This window comes from Coturnix japonica, chromosome 1 (genome assembly GCF_054131305.1).
Source record: "Coturnix japonica strain WE chromosome 1, WE-NBRP24, whole genome shotgun sequence".
NCBI classification, from domain to species: domain Eukaryota; kingdom Metazoa; phylum Chordata; class Aves; order Galliformes; family Phasianidae; genus Coturnix; species Coturnix japonica.
The window spans coordinates 105,866,894-105,887,793 of record NC_140663.1 but is presented as its reverse complement, the minus strand read 5'-3'; the positions used below and the strand labels follow the sequence as shown (position 1 = coordinate 105,887,793).

Below are 20,900 nucleotides of genomic sequence, written 5' to 3'. Positions count from 1 at the left end.
TCCCAGTCAGTAAGTCGTAGCAATTTGATATTGACGCCGGTGATAACTTCCGCTGTGCAAGTGAAATAGCGACTAGATATAAAATGCCACATTGATCTGAGAAGAACGTGAATCCCTTGCATGGAAATTTTCTTCCCTGAAGCAGGGGACCGAGTGTCTTCCTGACCTGTGTTACAATTATTTCTCAATATCACGACCTTCACGGGACTGTCAAATGACAAAGCACAGATCCGGGGGTGGAGAGAAACTCCAAACTGACAAATGACACCAGTGGGCTATCTGGAATGGCAGTCAGGAGCCCTTTGCCCACAACAAACAAACAAACAAAACAAAAAAACCCACACTGGAAAAGTTCCCTGTAATGCCTGAAAATCATTTTTGTCTGCTTTATATCTGCAGCTGAGTTAACTCTTAGTGTAAAAATAAAACGCCAGTGCAATTAAAAGGGACAATTCCAGCCTTAGATTTATACTCAGTCTCTTTTGACAAGTACTGTTTATAGGTTGTAACAAGAACTTTCTCATACTAGATACATTCATCAGTAGTTTGTACACTGTCACTTTGGTTTTTGAACAGAAACATATCAAGATGCTTTCACAAATAAGAAACCATGCTTTTTCACTTTTCTTGTCTTTTCAGTTCTTCATGTATTCATCTCAGCTTCCCTAAATTCTTTTCAAAATACGGTGTTCTCTTAGACTTGGCGGTGTGAGCAAACTGTTACGATAATAAAGTTGCATGAATTTGAGGATGCTTTTTTATCGCTGAATTAAAATCAGAATGTGGGATAGAGAGGAAGAAGAGGGCCAAGCAAGCAGGGATCTGCTACAAGCTACGTCACTCAATCAGATAATAAAGCATGCGCCTGGAGAATCTTGCATTAGAAGAGATTACCACAGTCAAAAGAGACACCTTTCTTTCAAACACGTTATGCCAAAATGTAATGTGGTGTTCTTTCTATCTGAGATATTTCCTTGGCTCTCTTCTTGTGTTTTGATCTTTTCACTGTGATAGTGGTTTAAAGATATCTGGGTGAAAAACTGGCTAAGGTACTATCAATAGGTCAGAGTCTAAACGGAAGCTGATTTACAAATGGTGTTCCACAGAGGATGGTAGCAAGTTTTCATCAACAGCCTGGATGATGTTTTGGGATGTACTCTCAAGTTTGCAGGTGGCCATGGATTGTGAGGAGCAGTTGACTGGAGAAGTGGCCCGGCAGAAGTATCATGAAGTTCAGCAGAGTCTAATACTTGGGACAGAAGGCTAAGGAGGCTTAATGGAAGCAGATCTGGGGTCCTGCTGGACAGCAAGTTGAACATGAGAGAACAGATTGTCCTCATGCTGGCAAAGATTAACCACGTTAGGAAGAATGCAGCCAGCAAATCAAAGGAACTAATTATTCCTGTCTTTGTGCCTCTGATGAGACAGCACTGAAAGTGCAGTGTCTGGTTTCTGTCCCCACAGAGGAACAGAGTGTCTGAAAACCTGCATTTAGTCCAGCAGAGGGTCACTGACATGGTCTGTAGGCTGCAGCATGCAACATGAAAGACCAAGGGTTATTTGTCCATGGGAAATCTATGGGAACATTGTAATTGGTTCAGTTATCTAAACACAGTTTGTAGAGAATACAGAATCAGACTTTTCTTGGAGGTGCACAGGAAAAGACAACATGCAATGATGACAAGTTGCAGCAAGAGAAATTTCCTATAGATGTAAAGTACAAATGTTTCCCTGTGAAGGACTCAAACACTGTATCAGACACCTGGGAAGACTGGAATTTCCATCTTGCAGGTGCATTAACACCTGGCTGGAGAAGGCCCAGTGTAGCCTGGTCTAACTTTGAATATAACCTTAATTGACCAGTGGGTCAGGATAGATGACTCCAGAGATTTCTTCCAGCTGAGATTCTATATATGAACAGAAGCAAAGATTTGTGAAATTCTGCTCACGTGAATGAGGCTGTGTGAAACAGCAGAACCGAGGAAAGTGCATTCCTGTTGCCATAGCTCCTTGTTTATCCTTGTATTTCTTACACACATAATACACATGAACAGTTATAGCTCGTGCTGTGGTCTTGCCATCAGAGCACCTTGACTTGGATTTTTTTTCTAAGCTACTTTCATCTGCAAGAGTAACTGTAGTTACTCGCGTGAGATCTCATTATTATTATTGTTGTTGTTATTATTATTATTATTATTATTTCTGTTCAATTGGGCTGAACATGGATAATAAGTTCAGTGTTAGTTACTGGACTTCAGAGCACAGTGCTCTGAATGGCATTGCAATTGCTTTGGCTGATTTTCTTAAGATAACCAAGCTGGAAAACGAAGTGGATAGGCTAAACATGTATACTTGAATGATTAAATTCTGATTTAGATGTTTTACCAAATGCATTCATAAAATATTTGCGTCTCTTGATTTACTTTATTTTATTCAATAATTATATCATAAAACTCTTTGTGACTTCTGCTACTTTTGCTAAAAATCTTTTAGTTTTGAGTTAATGACCATATGAACCCATGCCTTATTTCTTGAAAGGCTTGTTCCAGATATAGTCTTTCTGGCATTTTGTCCAAAAGCAGCAAGAACTGAAATATTCACTGGAGGGCCTGCACAGTTCAAATACATGTACAGTATGTCAGTCAACCACAGATATTTTTTTCTCACCTCCTTGGTTGCCTGTACTTCATTTCCAGAAGAAAGACTGCAAATAAAAATATATCACACTTACAACTCTTTTCAGTAAGCAAAAACTGCCTCTTAGGGAAACACTTAGCATCCACTGAGCTTGCCCTGTGGAGAGGAATCCATACTGCTTGTCCACAGAAATAGCCCAGCACTTTGGGAAAGAGCAAAATTTGATTGTATAGCTAACAAGGGTTAAAATCACAGAATTGTAGGGGTTGGAAGGGACCTCTAGAGATCATCGAGTCCAACCCCCCTGCCAAAGCAGGCTCCCTACACCACGTCACACAGGTAGGCGTCCAGGCGGGTCTTGAATATCTCCAGAGAAGGAGACTCCACCACCTCCCTGGGCAGCCTGTTCCAGTGCTCCGTCACCCTCACTGTAAAGAAGTTCTTCCACACATTCATGTGGAACTTCCTATGCAATAGGGGTAATGGGATGAAACTATTGCAAATGCTTTAACATTTCCCTCACTCTTAGCTTTTGAAAGTACATTATAGTTTAGGTTTTATTCCCATAATCATAAGTGCTTCCAGGGGTGGAGGGGGAGAGCAGCTATTCAGCAGGAGCTTTCCAAACAAGGAGCTTTTCCAACAATTTCTAGGAGACAAGTTAAACTGTGCTCATTCATGAAATTGACCTACTAATTCTAGTTAAATGCTGGAGGTGGAATTACCGTTTGTCTGTCATCTTTTCCCCACTTGGGTTGATTTCATTGCAATTTCAAAACTCTGGCTCTGAGCTTATTTGCCATCAAAGTTATAATAGCTGCTTCAGCTTGATGGAAACTGATGAAAATACAGCTTAGGCTAACATAGCTTTCTGCAGGCAGTTGCGCAGCTGTCTTAAGTAGCAAAGCTTATGAGGAGTTGTAAGTTACTTGTGTATGAGCCTTATATTTGTTTGCCTCACATTTCTGTTCATTCTTTCAAATTCATTACAACTGATGGATTCTTTTCTATTAAGAAGAGTGAATGTAATGCCATGCAACTATTTACACTCCTTAATGTGCCATTATTTTGAGACTCTAGAAAGAGCTTTTGTTAAATGATCAGCTCTTCTGCTTGTTTACATACAGTGTGGCTGTTTAGGTGTTCTTCTTCTGCCTCGTTGTTTTAAGATTCAAAGCTCTAGCTCATATTCTTTGGGTGATAAATTTGTTGCTAGTGGAACGAAAGTATATATTCCTTTTCCTTTGATCTCCCACCAGAGAATTCAGTATATTTCTGGATGTTTTCACTGTCTTCCATCAAATTATCTCTGTTGCAGGATGTGTAACTTGCTCTGAAAATAATGCCTCCTGTTACTTTCCACTGAAAATACAACAGCTACAAAGAGCATAATAACACTACTTGATAAGTTCTCAGCTACAAAATACTGTTTTCCAGCAGTCACCACCATTAGCTGTGCGTTTTCACCAGTGATGAATAAGAGCCTTTTGAGCATGTTGTGCTCAAAAAAAATCTGTACCATTGCTGTCACTGCTGCAGGAATGCACCATCCACCACCTCAGTGTGCTAACATCCATTAACGTTCAGCAAATGTTGATGAATGTCAACGGATGCCATTGTTTCCACATGGAGGAGTTCAATGATGCGCCTCTGCTTCATGCCCGCTTCTACTTCAGGCACCATTGTGTCAGACTGCCCCTCTGCTGCCATCTTTCACACAGCAACAACATGTAATGGGATACTGGTGGGGAGGTCCAACCCCTACTGCCACACCACCATCATCCGCCTCTGACATCATGGGCTGACATAATGGATGGGAGGCATTACTTTTAGAGCAGTCCTCATATCCATGTATCCAAATGGCCTAGGCAGTTCCTCTGTAACTACTGCTGATACAATGAGGGCAAAATTGTCTGAAAGACCTCTATCGTATATTGAAGTCAGTTATTAATGAATATGAAAGGAAGGAAAGCAGTGATGGAAATACACTTCAAACATGTTTCATCAGGAGTGTGTTTGGCCTTATCTGAATTAGTCATTGTCACCAATTTCTTTCTCTTATCACTGTCAGTGAAAACAAGGATGTATTTTTTCCTTTTTGGCTACAGTTTGTGGGGGGCAGGAGGCCCATTTTCCTCAGCTTACTCCCTGCGTTGCTTACCATTTTCCTCTTGGTTTAAATGTAACATTTCATTCATGTTTGGCTTCCTTCTATGTATCAGAATTGTATTATCACAGTATAACATGATATTGTTCTTGGTGAAACTTTTTAATCCCTTGCGATAAGGTACAAGGAGAGTCCACTGCTTTTGTTGAATATGTTAGAAGTTTGTGGTTTTGTTTGTGATAGATTAGGAGAGCGTTTACCTAGTTCTCTATGGGCATTGAAAAGATCTATGCACTTGTAGTGACGCTCGCTTTGTTGAGAAATTACTCCCGTTAGAACAGAAGGAGACAAAAAGCCTTTCTCTGCCAGGGCTTCGCCCTTTGTTATCTGCAGGGCATACACTAGATTTAATGAATGACCTTGTCTAATTGAGTCTGTATTTATTTCCTGTTAGAGGCAGGAATCCTTATGTACTGCCTCCTGTTTCAAGGAATACTAAAGTGATTAACGGAGAATGATTACTAAGTGATATTTAATGTTGGTAGTAGGTCAGATAAATATATACTGAACCTGTGTTTAATACAATGTCTTCAGTCTTTATAAAAGCTTCGTAGATGTTACTACGCTTTTGGTATAAAGGGAATGTCAAGTAAAATTATCTTTTTATATACATGCAAGACAGTCTCTCCTATTAACTCTATTGCTCAGCATTTTAAGACCCTTATCCAATTATACTGCTTCCTTCCAAGCATGTAGTACTGATAGAGCTTACCCTCTTAGGATAGCTTCATGCCAAGGCAGAGCTTACAGGTGAAATACAGCTAAGTAAATACAGTGAAAAAAATAGAGTGGTGCTTTTCTCTGTGATGTCTCCAGCTGGTAACAGAAAATAAAGAACGTGTATCTCTTTAAGAATTCCTTTCTGGGGAGCTGTGTGGGAATATTAGCTTTTAGCATTTTCCAGAGACACGGTGTTGTTTCCATCCTTGGAGGTTTTGAAAATCTGCTTGGAAAAAATCCATGAGCATCCTGGTCTAGTGTGGTAGGTTACCCTGCTTTGAGCAGGTGGTTGTACCCGAGGTGGCTACAAATCTCTAAGGCCTGCAGTATTCTGAGATTTTAACTTGTAACTAAAATGTTTCTAAACTTCAGTTTCTCTCTAAAGATACACTTTAAAGTCTTAGAGAAACAGGAGAATCAGAACATCATCTGTTCTTTGCAGTAGTTTGGCCAATAGTTTCAAAGCAGAGAGGTGACTGTTCCCCTGTACTCAGCACTGGTGCGGCCACACCTTGAGTACTGTGTCCAGTTTTGGGCCCCTCACTGCAAGGAAGACACTGAGGCCCTGGAACGTGTTCAGAGGAGGGCTACAAAGCTGGTGAGGGGTCTGGAGCACAGGCCTTATGAGGAGAGGCTGAAGGAGCTGGGACTGTTCAGCCTGGAGAAGAGGAGGCTCAAGGGAGACCTTATTGCTCTCTATAACTTCCTGAAGGGAGGTTGTAGTGAGCTGAGGGTTGGCCTCTTCTCTCGTGTCATTAGTGATAGGACCAGAGGGAATGGTTTCAAGCTACGACAGGGGAAATTCAAGCTGGACATTAGGAAGTATTACTTCTCAGAAAGGGTGGTCAGGCACTGGAATGGACTGCCTAGGGAGGTGGTGGAGTCACCGACCTTGGGGGTGTTCAAGGAATGACTGGATGTTGTGTTGAAGGACATGGTTTAGTGGGAGCTATTGGTAATAGGTGAACGGTTGGACTGGATGATCTTTTAGGTCTTTTCCAACCTTGGTGATTCTATGATTCTATGAAAGTAGACAGTACTATCTTAATGAAATCAAGTGTTTATTGATTGAAAGCTCTAAGAGAAGTTACTAAAATTTGTGGAATGAGAAGATTTCCAAGCAAGTTTAGAAAGGATTCAGTCATATCCTAGGGAATAGGAGGGTATAACTGAATTTTATACCTTCAGTATGAGAGGAATTGTCTAAATCTAATCCCACTCTGCTTACTGGGAAAAGATAGGGTGTTGTCCTGCTGGCATGTTCTGCAATTGACCTGATTCTCTGGTTAGATTTTACTTCCAAGGTTTCTGAATGTTCTTTAGGTAAAAGGTTCTGAATGGTGATAGTGAGAAAGAGCTATTTTCCTAGGAACATGGTTATTGCCATGTCAGTTATTCATTATACAATCAAGTTGAATGTTTTACTTGGTGTCATTTTGGCTTGGCACAGTGGGTTACTTTCAGAATCAGGCCACTGTTAATGGAAGTTAATGAAAAGTTTTGTGTCTTCTGCTTCAGTTTCTACTGCAAGGCAGAAACTCCACTTCATGTTTCCTAAAGAATGGCCATTAGTATAGCACTCAGGATTCTCTTCTCTCTTTCTTCTATTGCAGTGTATCCAAATCTAAGTCACCTTTCTGCATATTCTTCTCCTTTTTAACACACTGTGTTGCCACAGTAATTTTCTTCTTCTTCTCAGATTGTTTATGAGCTCTGTATATGCAGTTTGCACTGAAACAAATAGTTTCCTTTTAGGTGCTTCTTCATTATTCACAATTAGATCCCTTCTGCTGGCTCTAAACTGGTTGCGATTATCTGTCTCTTAAAAGTTGTTGCTTTTCCTAAAACTGACACAGTGATAGTGATCTCTCCTTTTGCCATATCTGTGGCAGCAGAGTAACAGAGCAGAAGCCAAAGAAAAGTTATCACTAGCGTTTGTTGCTTTACTGACTGAGAAGTGTATTCTAATGTATATCATTAATTTAAGTTCTAAAACCTCCTCAAGAAAAGAAAAATATGGCTATTTCCCATAATTGGCAGCAAAGCTTACCAAAATATTCTTTGCTCCTTAATTGTTTGGAGTTTTTTTTGGTTGGTTGGTTGGTTTTGTTAATGATAGATGAGTAAATAACTATCAATTATCATTTAACTATATTTATTCCAAATCATAAATGTTCATTTATTGTTGTTTAAACCTCTGTGTTCATAGAAAATCTAATTGTGTAATTTATTTTCAGGTATTTAATGCAAAAACAGCAGAGCTCCTGAGTCACCATCAAGTTGAGATACAGCAGAAATTTCCAAAGGAAGGGTATGAATTTTTTGTGGCTTTTTATTCATTTGCATACATTTTGATAGACTGTATATACTGTCATCTACGCATGACCAAAACTTAAGTTGGTGAATAACTACTGAGAAAACAGTATCTGCTATAAGTGACTGTGGTAGGAAACATGGTGTAAAATAACTAGACTGGGTACCCAGTATATATTGTGAATTATGAAATTCATAAAGACTTAGTTTTTTCCTTTCTGGCCAATCACACACTTGCAGTCTTGTTTAAAGAGGCTAAGTTGCCTATTTTTACAATTTAATCATATTCTTCAGCTTTGTCCAGAGAGGTTGCTTAGTGTGTTCTCTGAGATGTTTTGTGTTTGTTTTCTTTTGATGTGTCTACCATTTGTCCCTAAGCCCTCTGCCTGTGATAGAAGAAAATTATTTTTTTCTGCAGTCAGTTTTGCTATGAAATAACATTTACTCTTTAAAGAAGGCTTTGAAATTTACTAAACATTTTATGGATATGTAAAACGTATCCATAGCTGTGGTTGTGACAAAATGCTCAGCTGATTTTAGTTCAGAATTGATTTTTTTTTTTCTAAATGTAACTTTCTGACTTGCATTTTTCATTTTATTAACTGATATTTCCTATTTGTTCTAGGTGGGTAGAACAAGATCCAAATGAAATCTTAAAGTCAGTCCTTGAATGTGTGGAAAAAACCTGTGAGAAACTACAGCAGCTGAACATAGACATCACTAACATAAAAGGTATTCTGAAAGGAAACCAGTGGCTTTAACATGCTCATAGTTGAGCAAGTCAGATTCTCTAGTTTTTAAGTCAATAAAAAATAAGGTGGCAGCTCACCCTGGCCTCAAAGAAAATGTTAAATTTCACTGAGAGTAGTTTGTTAGGGAGGAATGATGAGAAAAGATGTTGTTCAGATATGTTAGCAAGGCAAAAATCTGCAGAATAGACTTACGTAATCTTGCAAAATCATTCTGAAATGTAAACTGTTCAAGTGCTATTGGTGAAAATTAGTTTATCTGTCAGTGTTAATGTTGCCTTAATTTGTGGAAAAATAAAAAGGAATTAGAGCACTGGTTAAGCAGTATAAGTTGAGTGCTCAATTTTTAGAAGTAATTATTCTAGATTGTAATGTGAAAAAGTTGGAAGCATTTTATTTCCCATTTACTTGCCTCTTCTCCTTACATGTTCCTCCCTCATCTCCACCTCTCCTTTCCCTCCCACACCCCAAAAAGGGGAAAATAAACCTTCTGAAAAGGATACTTCTTTCTGTTTTGTCCTGAAGCCATTGGAGTTAGCAACCAGAGGGAAACAACAGTGGTTTGGGACAAGACGACTGGAGAACCTCTTTATAATGCTATTGGTAACTACTATAACTTTATAACGTGTAATATTGCAAAGTGAGTGTGTTGTAGAAAAAATGCTGTCCTAGTTCTGTGTGCATCTTGCTGTGGCCTGGCCTACTGACTTCTTTTGAGTGTTTGAGATCTATCATTAGCTGTGTGTTTATATACATGAGTGCCACATTCTGTTACAACTATTTCCTAATAACTTAATAAAATACCTAATAAGCTTTTAACAAAAAACAAAGTTCCTGAAGTGTTTTGGACATCTTAGCAAGCCTTGAAGGCCTGGCTTGTGCAAAACCACTTCATTTTAAATGAAGGAGCTTACTAAATGGTTAGGATTCTTGGGATTTAACCATAAAGTAAACATTTTGTTTATGAGTTTAAAAAAATACTTAATGATTTGGAATTGAATTTTTTACTTTCCTTGGCTTTTCTGCTTATGCCTCCTTAGAAATTGTGATTATCTAGAATTGTTCTCTCAGCTTATGTCAAGTGCCAGGAAATTTAGCATTGTACTATTGAAGGACTAGGACTTTTCTGTGTTTAAATACATGTCGTTTACAGCTTTATTGTAAGCTCTACCACGATAACTCTGGCATAGCACTTTAGTTCAAAGTTTCGTAATTATAGTAAATAATCAACCTACTGTTTGTTTTAACCTTCTAAATTAATAGCACTCATCCACTATAAACGAAGTGGTATAAGTCATTCACTTGTGCTCTAGCAGAGAAAAATATATATTATTTTATGTGGAAAATCATGTCCGATATCGCAAATCGTTAGTTCTTCTGAATGCATTTATGTGGCCTCTGTAAAATAAGTTCAGTATTAAAAAGGGGGAAAAAAAAAAAAAAAAAAAAAAAAAAAAAAAAAAAAGAAGAAAAAAAAAGAAAGAAAAAAAAAAAGAAGAAAAAAGACAAAGACAGGAAATTACTGACAAATGCATCTTACTCATGTCACTGTTGTTGTAATAGATCATTTGATTATTTTATTCATGTTTCTAGTGTGGCTTGACCTAAGAACTCAGTCAACAGTTGACAGGCTTCTTAAGAGAATTCCAGGAAATAACAAATCCTTTTTTAAGGTAAGAGGGATTACAGAATATTAAGTTGTAGCTGAACTCTTACTGCTACAATGTATAGTATATTGTGTCATGAGGTATTTCTTGAAAAATTGCCTAAAACAAAGTAAGTCAGTTGTAGCTTCCAGCTTGTCAAATAATGAAAAATGGACATAATGTTATACGCACCAGTCTGAGACTGGAAAATAGTTACTTTCCTCAAATAAACTGGTAATATACCTTAAATACTTTGCTAGAGAAGTTCGATGGGCAATTGTGAGACTTCATTATGTGCTTCCTGTCTAATAACTAAACATTCTTCCAAAAAGAGCAAGTAGAAAAAAAAGTTCATAAATCATTAATTGATATGAAATGTTTCATTATCATTTCTCCTCATATGTTGTAGTATTAAATTCAGTTGCAACCAGTCTGAAAAGTGCAAAGATATTTTATTAAAAAAATATATATATATTTTTAATGAGTATATATCAAAGGTTGGAAATAAATGCTTGCAGAATAGTGTCATAATTCTTGGATATACATTTTCCTTGATTGCTTATACAAATATTTTATATATCTTCCTATAGCTAGCAAACAGGAGGAAAGTATATAAACTTACTTGCTTTTAAGTTCAAGTAGAATACAAATTTTGTGTGGCATGCTGCTTATCCTTGTCAAATTCGTTTTCTGTAAAGCCATATGGAGATATCCTAGATAACTCTGGATTTCTGCTAACTGTTCCTACATAAAGGATTTTTGATCCGGGTTTAGCTCAGCTTTGATCTTTGTCCATTATGCAGTAGTTCTTCAGGTTTAATGTTTTCAGACTTGCTTACTGAATGCTTACTATTTATTTTCATAAAAAGCTTATGAATTTTCTCGAGTTTTGAGTCTTGACTTTTTTACTTACTATGGTCCATTTTTATTTAACAACAGTAGTTGTGGTAAATATCTCTGCATTATATTAAATGTTTGATTATTTTTTTTTTTCTAATTTATGTTTTTCATTTTACAGTTTAGGACTGGTCTTCCACTTTGCACCTACTTCAGTGCAGTGAAACTTCGGTGGCTTTTGGATAATGTCGAAGAGATTAGGAAAGCAGTTGATGATGGAAGAGCGATGTTTGGAACTGTTGATTCGTGGCTCATATGGGTATGTATTTATGAGTTCATTTTCACTCTTCTAAAAATGAATTTCAATTTCCTGTTTGCAAGTTCCTAAATAAAACTTTTTCTCCCAAAGTTGCAGACAAAACCAAAATTTTAGTTATTTACTGTCTGCTTGTAACAATATACAGTCCTCTTCTGAACAACTGCATAGTTTTCTTGATAGAGAAGGACTTTTTGCATCCTACAGTTCTGCAGGTTCACTTGCTGATTGTAGCTGTGTAGTTTGTAGCCAAACTTTTAGGATCCTAGCAAGAGCACTGATACCTACTGATCACACAGTGATGTTGATATAAGCTGTTAACGAAACTCCATTAAAATTCCTAATAAAGATAAACTTACACTGTCCCTATTACACTATTTTTTATTTTTATTTATTTTTATTTATTTTTATGTATTTTTTGCATATGTGCATGACGCATATGACAACACTTCCCATTTATAGGTTGCTGGATAACTTTTTTCATACTTTTGGGCAAACTTGAACTTTAGAAAGATACATTAGCTGCCTTTGTAAAATAAGAATCCAGGAGGTATTTCTGTGCCCTTACTATCTTTCCCGTGCCTTTATTCTACTGTATCTGGTTTTAGTTGTTGCAGAAGCATCGGTGTTCCCACTCCCAAACTGAATGCTTTGTGAATTTAGATTTTGTTTGTAATTTGTTGAAATAAATTTGTATCTTCTCATGCCAAATACTGTTGATTTTTTTTCTTTATTCAGTGTTTGACAGGTGGTAAGAATGGAGGTGTTCACTGTACAGATGTAACTAATGCCAGTAGAACGATGTTGTTCAACATTCATTCCTTGGATTGGGATCCTGAGCTCTGCCAGTAAGCTCAGCTTTATAGTAATAATGCTATTTAAGTGGATTCTGTAAATGTTGTCCTAAAAAAACACTCAATAGTAAGAATTTCTTATCTAGCTTATAATCACAATTACTGTTGTATTTACTGTTAATATGTAAGATTTGTTGTTAACCAAATGTCTAAATTACAAGTAATTTTTAACAGCAGAGCCTTGAATTTTTCTGTGGGTAGAAGACTGTTTCATGAAAACAATTACATTTAATAGTTTGTCTATTCATTAATTTCATTTGTAGGCAGTTACAATGATAGAGTTTCTATTTTGAGTTTAAATTTATTGATCACTATATTATAAAGGTAGTGTTGGAAGAGTTAGATATGTCTTTGAAGTACCCAAATATATTCTAATTCAGTGTCACATTTTATGAGTAATTGAAAAACATACAGTGATGCATGAAATCCTAGGTATTTAAATTCCCCTTTATATATTTTTTTTCTTTATACCTTAAACTTGTTTAAGAAAATAAATGCAAAATCCTTCCTGATTTAGTACGGACCACATATATAACTTATTTTGTATTGTGTTCAGATTCTTCGATATTCCGATGGAAATACTTCCAAAAGTACGAAGCTCATCTGAGATTTATGGCCTGATGGTATGTATCCTTGTGCGTGTGTGTAGGTTGATCTTGTAAAAATATGTCAGAATCAATTGAGAGAATTTTCATTCAAACTAATGGCTTTTTCTGGACTAGTATTGTTTGACTTAGGACTAGACTAGTATGTCAATATCTCCTGCTGTAAGATATTATATGAAAGTAAATGTCTGCCAGATGTTAAGTATCAAGTAGATAAAACAGGATGGGAGAGGTTTTTGATAAGCACAAAAATTTGATTTTTGTTGACAAGTACTGTGGAAGCTACCAGTCAAAATGCAAGGTATATTTAGTAGATCAGAAGTAATGAGGTTGCACTGAAGATTATTTAGGAGTAAAATATGGATTTCTGTCATGGGCCTGAGATTGCAGATTTAATATGATGTGGCACTAACTCTTCTGATAAAGTGACAGTTAATTTATTCTTAAAACCTTCAGAATAAGATAAGCTGGATATTGTGATTTCTCTAATTTTTTCCCTGACATTTTACCCCATTGTTTACTAAGAACATAAAAACATGTTGTACTTAAGATAAATTAAAATATTTTTATTTAAAATGCAAACCCAACTTGCCTGAAATGTAAGTAATTTTACTAGTGTGTCATTAAAGATGCCACTAGAAATCATTACTGGCTTTCACTAATTAGAAGTGTCAGATAAGTGTGAGTTGTAATTAAGTTGAAGGAGTGGAGCAAACGAAATACTACTAGGCAATAATGTAATAAGAAATGAGATACTACAACGTGGCACCTGAAGCAGAATAGCTGGTTACTTTAAATTTGTACTTGTGTTTCTTTTCCCATTTCTTCCTACTATTTTTTTCTTTTCCTCCTTTTGCTGACTAGAAAATCTGTCCTAGCCTGGTGAGTAAAGGCTTCTATTAGGCTGACCACCTGTATGTCATCCATTCTGTTTATATGCTGTGCATTTCCACTGATGTTAGAATTAGTAAAAGCACACTTCCTAGTCCTATAAACTTGCAAGTATTTCCAAATTTGAGATATTACAGTGACTGTTCACAACAAAATTGTTTTAAAAATATAAAATATTAAATATTTAAATATTATATATAAAATACATACAATTCTAAAATATAATGTTTCTGTATGTGTGTGCTTTAGTTTGCAGGCTACTGAATATTTACTTTCATATTGAAATAAAGAATAGAGCTATTGTCTAGTAAGTGTTGTTATACTGAAACATCAGATTACACTGGGGTTTTCAGTCCATTTTTAAACTGAATTACCTTCAATCCAGTTAAATTAAGTGTGAATTTAGAAAAAAAAACAAAACAAAAAAACAGATTGGAAATGCACTTGCATGGCTTCACTGAAAATTCACTTTCACAGTTCCACAGAGAAAAAAATTACCACAGAGGTAACTGTTGTCAAGATATATATTTATTATGATACTTATTGTAAGAATGCAACTGAACAACTATGTCATAGTGTTTGGAAGAGGTTCTTATGCGCTTGAAATGCTCTATCTTAAAATGAGGCATCCGTCTTTGCCTAACAATTACTTTTTTTTCCGAGTCACTTTACTGTTAGTCTTGACACAGACTGCATGTTACACTGCATCTTGCTTTCAGTACACTGTGATTTAAAAAAACATCATATGTATTAAGAACTATTGAGATGACATTGAGCGTACCGGTAAAATTCCTGCTACATTTTAGGAATGAGCTGCATGAAGCTGAAGTCCAGTGCGCAACTCAACCATATAGTTTATGTGACTCTTTCCTGCCTGATTTTATTCATGGGCTGTATACGTCCAATGTGCAGCTCAGCTCAATCATATTTATTTGACCCTTTAGGCATTAAAGCCTCCTTACATTTTTTTTTTCGTTCACCAACCTTAAACCAGCTTCAATGGATTTCTATTCAAAGTGATATAAAAAGAAGAAAGCTCTGGGTTTTATTTACCTCTATATTCTTCGTATTAACTAAGATGTAGTTAATTTAAAACAGTGAATAGTAGTGACTCTATGCTATGAATCTCTGCTTTTCATATATAAAACATAACAGGATTTACTTATTTTCTTACTTTCTTACTTCTCTCATGTGGGTTGTTTTTTGTTGTTTTTTGTTTGTTTGTTTGTTTTCTCCCAGGAATCTGTCTTTATGTATTTTAGTTGTAGCTCTTCACTTCATGCTCTTTGCAACAAATACCTAAAATAAATTTTCTCCTACCAGAAGTATTTTTCTCCAGAATGCTGTTTTCCTTATCAATATTTTATATCCATTTCCCATTTCTTAGTAGAGAATTTTAATAGAATTGAAATAGTGAAAAATACATTCTTTAAAGCCAACTTTAGCATTTAGTGACTATCCATTCTTGTATGACTTCATCTGTTCTCTTATGCATGCAAATTTTTATCTCCCAGTCAAATATAAGTTGAGCTTCTTTTTGATTGCCTTAAATTGTATTCATGGAAAGCTAATCTGGAGCTTTCCTTTCTCTTTTTGTGATTCAGAAAATGGGAGCTTTGACAGGTGTACCAATTTCTGGGGTAAGTCAACTTCTTTAACTCAAATTTTAGATCGAGATGTAACTCCACTGCAAAAATCTTTAAGAAGAGTGAATCTTGATACAAAGAAAGTTGTTGGTTTCCATGTTATTTAGCTTCATGTTTAACATGAAATGAATTTTGAAGTTGAATTAATACTGAAGGAGTTAAGATCTGGCCGTGGAAATACAGCTGTCAACTGTAATGCATATAGGTAGTTATGTTGAAAACTGAGAATCGTTAAGGAAATGAATAGCATTACAGAATGGAACCAAGCTCTGCTTTGTATGTAAAAGGGATTCAGTATATACATAATCCAGAAATTTGAGGAAGATTCTCATCTTTTTTCCCACAACACACATTTAATAAATTTTAATTTTGATATTTTTTATTTACCACAAGGATCATGACACATTTTGTTTACAGTTCTTACAAAGGGAAGAGAGTTATCTCTACAGGTTTTTCCTCACTTTCAATTCGCTGTGTGTTCCTAATAGGCTAGAGCTATAGTTAAATATACCTGTTCATACTACTTGTCTGTGAATGTGATTTATATGCAGACATTTGCTAAAAAATATAATTCTTTTTTTCAGTGCTTAGGTGACCAGTCTGCTGCTCTTGTTGGGCAAATGTGCTTCCAAGATGGGCAAGCAAAAAACACGTAGGTTATGGTGAATGTTGTGAGATAAACAGTAGGTCACTGCTCTGTTTTAAATTTAGCATTATGTTCTCTTCTGAGCTAAATGACAAATATTTTTGTAGTTACCACATAACTACAGCTGTACCTTTCAACTTTGATCTAGAAATTGAACAGTGTCCTGACTTCCAAATAAAATACTGGAGTTATTAAAGCATAATGGTTTGTGATGTATAGTTTGGAACAGAGTCACTGTGAGAAAATATCTGTGTTTTTTAATTTTAATTTAAAGTTTTTAATTTTAAGATACACCAAAACACAGAGCAAAGTATTTGCTATTGTAACTTAAATTGTGTGGTCTAAAGTAAAACAAATACAGGCAATGTGAATTAAGATTGCATAGATTTCAATGACAAAAACCACACAGTACAGCTAGATAGGGAAAGATCACTTAAGCTGAAGTGCTTAGCTTTGGTTCTGTGTCTCTGTCATTGGGGAATTTTAAATCTGATTTTTTCCCCAGTTCTCATCAACTTAGTTTCCCTTGTTTAAAAAAGCTAATCAGTTAAATCAGGCATGCAATGTAATCAAATATTTACTTGAGGAAAAGCTCAATGCTTAAGTTATTGTTTCATCTGCTATTTCTTGCTTTAATGAATCTAGATATATACACAGCATTGGACTTTCATAGATGTAATTACACATTAATCTATACTTGTTGCTAATTAACCTCTAAGTTATCTTTTATACTTATGCACAAGTCAATTTACAAGTTTGCACAAGTCAAAGTTAGTTTTGTTAAAACAAACATGCTTCTGAGCAATTTTGTCACAAAGCACTTTTATAAGAAATATTTATATAAAATAAGAGATGCTTGGAAAAATATCCACCTAGAGCCAAAAAATCAGATGAGATTTCTAGCCATTTTGTTACACTACTTTGTCCTTTTTATTCTACAAATATAATTTAAGACTTTCTTGTTACTATTTGTAAGCTTTGGATTTTCAGAGTATTACATAAAAACCAATTCTTAATTAGTTAGAATAAATGAGCACAGAGTATGATGTTGTTAAACTATGTTTTTGTATGCATGTGCGTGCATATACTTGTAGTGTTTCAAATGAGAAACATGCAATTTTTAGAAGTTGAATTTGTTTACAAAAAAAAAAAACCAACAATCTGTGACAGGAACAAAGTTTGTTGCATTTTCACCTTTAAAAGTTTGAACTAAAAAGTTTAAAAAGTTTAAAAGTTGTGAAATATTTATTTTATAAAGTGGCTTTCATAATCAGCATAAACTGAAGTAAGTAAACACTGCCAGCAAAGAGGAATTCGTACTCAGTTTTCAGCTCTGTCTGCTCCTTGATAGGTACTGTACAATAAATGATCAGAGAGAAAGTGTGGAACCAGATTTTTCAGCCTCAGGCTGCATTTAAATAAACTGTGTGAGAATGGTTTCATCATCCATTAATGGTAACATAAATTCTGAGGGGAAAAAAAAAGTGATATCTTGATTCTCCGTAGGGGAGTCGTGGATTCAGGAACAGCAGTAACTGCTTATCTTTTAAATGACCTAGTTTTAACTTTTCTTTGATCTCTGGATAGGTATGGAACAGGATGTTTCTTGCTGTGCAATACAGGTCAGAAGGTCAGTTGTGTTTTTTTCATTTTTCACATGTTTTTCGCAATTTTCAGTTAAGTAGTTAAGTATAACTGTAAATAAACCTGAAACTTATTAGCAGTAATTGTATTGCTTGAGGTAAGGCAAAATGCTTATTGAAATAAAAAAGAACAGAAAGTAATAGTTTGTTTAAGGTGTTTCAGTAAGACTCTTCTTTCCTAGCTGCAAGTGAGCTTCTCATAGCAAGTTTCTTGCTCTTCCCTTGTATATAATTCTTAAACTCACTCAAAAAATGGTGAGTGTTGTGTTACTTACATGCTCTATTCTTGTCTTGACTATTTTATTCCTTGTTTTTTCACATTTGTTTCTCTGTAGTTCCAGCTGAATAAATAAAGTATATCTTTGGCTTACTTCACATTTACATCTTCTGAAATCCCCCAGTTATTTGATATAGAAAGTCTGGAAAGATCCAGGGCAGCAAATGAAGATTAAAATTAAAACACCAGCAATTCAAGGGTTTTATCTCACCTGTTTATGTAGATAATTTACTTTGTTTAAACTTACTATATATATATATATATATATATATATATATATTTTCCCTCTCAGTTTTGTCTTTTTTTTTTTTTTTTAAAAAATCATTTGCATGTACTTAAGTAAATATTTTCTGCCTGTGTTTTTTATTTTCTTCTTACCCTCCTTAGTCCGTGTTTTCTGACCATGGTCTTCTAACCACGATAGCTTACAAACTGGGCAGAGACAAACCTGTTTGTTATGCATTAGAAGTAAGTAAAATATTTTCTTCCTTTTTATACTGATACGTGATTATGATTACATTTGATTTTTGGGATCTTTCTGTTATCTCCAGTGAAACCATTCAGTTGCACAGAAGTTAAAAAGGCTTTTTGATATAGCTTTGTGCCTCAAGGCTTATGTGTGGTTTTGGCCATCTTATCTCCAATCTAGATCACTTAATCTAAAAAAAAATTTCTACTCTGAATTCTGAGCATGATGTCTGAAAGATTGTTTCATTTCCACAGTCTCAAATCTTTCATAAATGTTCTAAGTAAACAAATAGACCAAGATTGAGTTTAAAAAGGAGGATATACTGAGTAAGTCTTTTAGCTATTCTGGCAAAACAAAATGCGTCACTAGATATCTTCTGTTTTTAATTTCATTCTAACGGTTTTTACTTCAAACTTAAAAGTCTGAGCCAAATTTCTGAGACAAGCTACATCGAACAGTTAAGCTCTTTTTACCTGCTAAAACATAGGTGCCTGTTTCCAATTCCTTTAGTTCCTCAGTTCTCCACACAACTGTGAGTATATCCAAATTCTGTAAGAAATCACACTTTACCTATAACTTTACCTATAACTAAGTTTCATCATACTAAAACTCTGCCTCTGAAGCACAGGACAACTCAACAACTGTTTGTCACCACTGCTTCATTGGGATCAGTAGAATTATTCTTCCATTTCTATTATTTGTGGGCTTGATCTCACAGTTATTTTTTAAAAATGCATATTGAATTGTCTGCTACCATTGAGCTTTTGAAGAGAGCCTATGTTTTCCATGTTGAACAGACCAAGACAACACACAGGATTTTATTCTCTGGAAAAATAATTTGTGGCTTACAGTGTCACAGAGTTATCTAGATCAATCTCTGTCCATAACAGATGGGCAGTAGGCCCATGGGCTCCCCGGCCCCCAAAAATGGGAAGGGAAAGGGGGTAGGGAGATGGGAGCTGGGCTCAAGGAAACAAACAGAGCAGTGGCAATGATCTCAGGAGGAAAATTTATTTTTTCTAACTATGATATTGAAATGCAAGATAACACAATATTATACAATCTAATTGAAATTGAGGCTAATAAATCAAGTAAGATAAGAGAGAATTTTCCAAAAACCAAGAAACCTACTTTGAAATTGAAGACGCCACAGCTTGTAAACACACTCACAACCACTGCTAGTCAGTGAGAGATTAAGAGTGAGCATCACTTCCATGACGTGTTTCCCTCTCTGACCATGAGGTCCTCTGGGACATATAGTTCTTCTCTGTGCTCTTCATGATGTCATGATGTGGAATACCAATAGCAAAAATTTCAAAACCATGACATACAGTTACCAGGATGTGGGAGGTTGTGTTTGCCATGTTCGGGCAACTTTGGGATTTTCATTTTGTATGTATGTGTGAGAGGTCTGGTTTGTTTTTAGACCTTGAAGGAAGAACTGGAACTTTTATTTCTACATGCTCACATAACATTTATGCACACTTTTCTTCTTTGTCATCTTTAATGATAATGTCTGAAAAAAATGTCTTCACCAGAAGACACTGTGTTCTTTCTACTCCTACATCTGTACTAGAATAATGCCATGGTTAAGACACTTTCTAGAGTGAAAAATAGGGATTCAAGTTTTTGTTTTATTTAAACCCGTATATTTTAACTGTATGTGCTAGCTGTTTAGAAAACACCTCTGTTTCCTTCTAGCAATGGTTTATAATGAGAATATAATGCTGTTTCCATTTCACTCGAAGCTTGGTATAGAAACCCAAATGGGTTTTTGCTGTGGGATGGGAGGCATGCAAATTATCTGATGGAACCATTCAGGGATGTTTATTGAGGCAACAGAGGACTTTTGGTGTCAAATGAAAGTGACTAAATTTTCTGTCTCTCTGGCTGTTTGTATTTAGACCCTAGACATAATTAGTTTTGTCCCTAAATTAGAGGAACCCAGAATATTGCTTAGGAAGCAGCTCCTCTCCATGGAGAAAATTGCATGTAATTGTAGTGATTTTGTTTTCTTCAGGGGTCAGTTGCAATAGCTGGTGCCGTAGTTCGTTGGCTGAGGGACAACCTAGGTATTCTTCAAACTTCACAGGAAATTGGTGAGTATTTGCAATTTGCAGCTGTTAATTTCAAGAGTTCTTTTTTACTTGCTTGATGAGTTGTTGAATTCTGACAGCTGTGTTATTGTTGAATGAAACTCAAAATATTCAAGTTAAGAAGAGCTGAAAGATGCATACATTTTGCTGTGCAGCCCCTGTTTATTTATATTTTTCACTGATATTTTATACAACATATCACTAAGATAAGCCTTTGTCAACTTTCCCTAGCAAGCAGATTCTCAGTAAGATGCTGAACTTGCAATATTTGTACAGTATTCAGTTTTCCAGAGCCAAGAGTATATAAGACTGTTATGAAACCCAAAACATATTGGATCTTAAACCAACAAATGTATTTTTTGCTGTCATAAACGTGACAATCTGAAGC

General features: G+C 35.5%; 1 protein-coding gene across 12 annotated transcripts in view; it reads left to right on the top strand.

The window, feature by feature from the left end:
* The window catches only part of GK (glycerol kinase), a 37,272-nt gene that overhangs the window by 925 nt on the left and 15,447 nt on the right, over positions 1-20,900 (top strand). For 5 of the 12 annotated variants that reach the window (XM_015885133.2, XM_015885156.2, XM_085549703.1 and 2 more), the window contains exons 2-14: positions 7,762-7,835; positions 8,463-8,569; positions 9,112-9,189; positions 10,180-10,259; positions 11,251-11,388; positions 12,124-12,233; positions 12,796-12,862; positions 13,709-13,726; positions 15,340-15,375; positions 15,966-16,033; positions 17,615-17,657; positions 18,335-18,415; positions 20,437-20,515. In XM_015885133.2, coding sequence (XP_015740619.1) covers positions 7,762-7,835; positions 8,463-8,569; positions 9,112-9,189; positions 10,180-10,259; positions 11,251-11,388; positions 12,124-12,233; positions 12,796-12,862; positions 13,709-13,726; positions 15,340-15,375; positions 15,966-16,033; positions 17,615-17,657; positions 18,335-18,415; positions 20,437-20,515 — 979 coding nt within the window. Of the gene's footprint in view, positions 1-7,761; positions 7,836-8,462; positions 8,570-9,061; positions 9,190-10,179; positions 10,260-11,250; positions 11,389-12,123; positions 12,234-12,795; positions 12,863-13,708; positions 13,727-15,339; positions 15,376-15,965; positions 16,034-17,614; positions 17,658-18,334; positions 18,416-20,436; positions 20,516-20,900 lie in introns of all 12 variants that reach the window. The other 7 variants (XM_015885138.2, XM_085549758.1, XM_085549709.1 and 4 more) reach the window with 2 other exon arrangements.